The 1,675-nt window shown below is 30.2% G+C and overlaps 1 protein-coding gene across 1 annotated transcript; it reads right to left on the bottom strand.

Moving 5' to 3' along the window:
- Positions 1-518: 518 nt before the first annotated feature.
- Positions 519-1,399, bottom strand: LOC142533857 (heavy metal-associated isoprenylated plant protein 39-like). Its single transcript, XM_075640768.1, has 3 exons — positions 1,257-1,399; positions 1,090-1,168; positions 519-890 (listed from the first exon to the last, which is right to left on the bottom strand). Exons 1-3 carry the CDS (start codon positions 1,263-1,265, stop codon positions 646-648), a joined length of 333 nt encoding a protein of 110 aa, XP_075496883.1. The 5' UTR covers positions 1,266-1,399; the 3' UTR covers positions 519-645.
- Between the last annotated feature and the right edge of the window lie 276 nt (positions 1,400-1,675).

Below are 1,675 nucleotides of genomic sequence, written 5' to 3'. Positions count from 1 at the left end.
TTTTTGACTGTGCCACTATCGGTTTTATTTTTAGAACCAAAAAATGGCTCGGTTCATGCTATTGAAAAACCGTACGCAAATGAATCGTAAGGTCTTTGGAAGAACGAACGTAATGTCCATAGCACATCATCCTCCATTTGCCCGAAAAGCCAAAAGAGCGTTCGGACCTCTATACCTTTTGTTTGTTTATTCGTTAAAATTTATTACATTGAAAATGACATATAATAATTGAATGGGGTTGAGGCCTTTTATTAGATATCAGGTACGATAATTTAACCATAAAAATCAAAATTCAATCGAATCGAAATCGAAAACGAAAACGAAGACCTAAAAAGAACTGTGAAATTGTGTATTTGATCAATTGACATGTATTGCAGATTCAATTTAATTTAGGCTGATGAAAAATGAAGTGCATATCTCATATTAAAATTTTCATATCTAAGTATGTAACTTAAATCATTTATATTTCGAAGAAAAAACTAATATTTCGCCACATTTCCATAAAGTTGCACGTATAATTATTTCTGATATTCAGAAGAAATTATTATTATTATAATAATAATAATTATTATTATTATTATTATTTATAAAGGATAAATATAAATATATATAATATAACAAAACAAAATAAATAAAATACGATGATTATTTCTTTTCTTCTGGCTTCTGATCTTCTTTCTTCTCCACTTTGTTGTCTTCCTTCTTCTCTTCTTTCTTTTCTTCTTTCTTCTCTTCTTTCTTTTCCTCCTTCTTCTCTTCCTTCGCCGGCCCGACCGAAACTATGTCCACCTTCCCCACCTTCTTCAGCTTCTTAACGACCGCCACCGCATCCATTTCTCCGATCACTGTCAGCTTCTGATCCTTCAAATCAGCAGCTATGGAGTCCACCCCTTCAATTTTACAAGTGCAAATTCATTGATTCCGATGATTATGAAACAAGCAATTTTTATCGGCTGTATATGTATTTCACTGTTGATTTTGCCACAACAAATTAAAAATATCGCGAATCATTCTGGGCTATACGGGTTAAACTAGAACATAGATCACAAAGAGAGAACATGGGGGTGGGGGTTCGGAATTTGAATGTACCAAAAATATCAGCAGCTGCCTCTATGGCTCTCTGTTTCGTCTTCTCATCGGTCATCGTCAAAACCTTCAGCACCACCTTCTGTTACCACAAACACAAACCAAACTTGAGAGATATACATATATGTATGTATACACACACGCACACACAGAAAGATAGAAGACAATACCTGAGCCATTAGAGGAGAGAAGGTATGGGGAATTGGAGGAAAAAAGGTTGAGAAAACTCTGAAATCTATCGAGAAAAAATGGACTACTTTTTGAAGGTATCTTTATTATTATTATTATTATTTTATATATATATATATTTATTTATTTATATACAGCTAAGTTTTTTTATTTAAAATATTTATTTTATTTATATATGTTTTCACGTGTGATATTTTTAGATCTATGTATTTTACTAGATCATTTATAGTTTTATAACCATATTTTTTTTGATAAATTTTAGTCATTTTTTTCAAAATTATGTAAATAAATGACCAATAATTTTGTTAAACTTTTGTAAATATTTAGTTTAAAAACTTTTTCGATATGTACGTATATTTGATATCGTAATTATAAACTTTAATAATAATATTAGTTATAT

This window comes from Primulina tabacum, chromosome 18 (genome assembly GCF_025594145.1).
Source record: "Primulina tabacum isolate GXHZ01 chromosome 18, ASM2559414v2, whole genome shotgun sequence".
Taxonomy (NCBI): Eukaryota; Viridiplantae; Streptophyta; class Magnoliopsida; order Lamiales; family Gesneriaceae; genus Primulina; species Primulina tabacum.
This window is presented reverse-complemented; position numbering and strand designations above follow the sequence as displayed.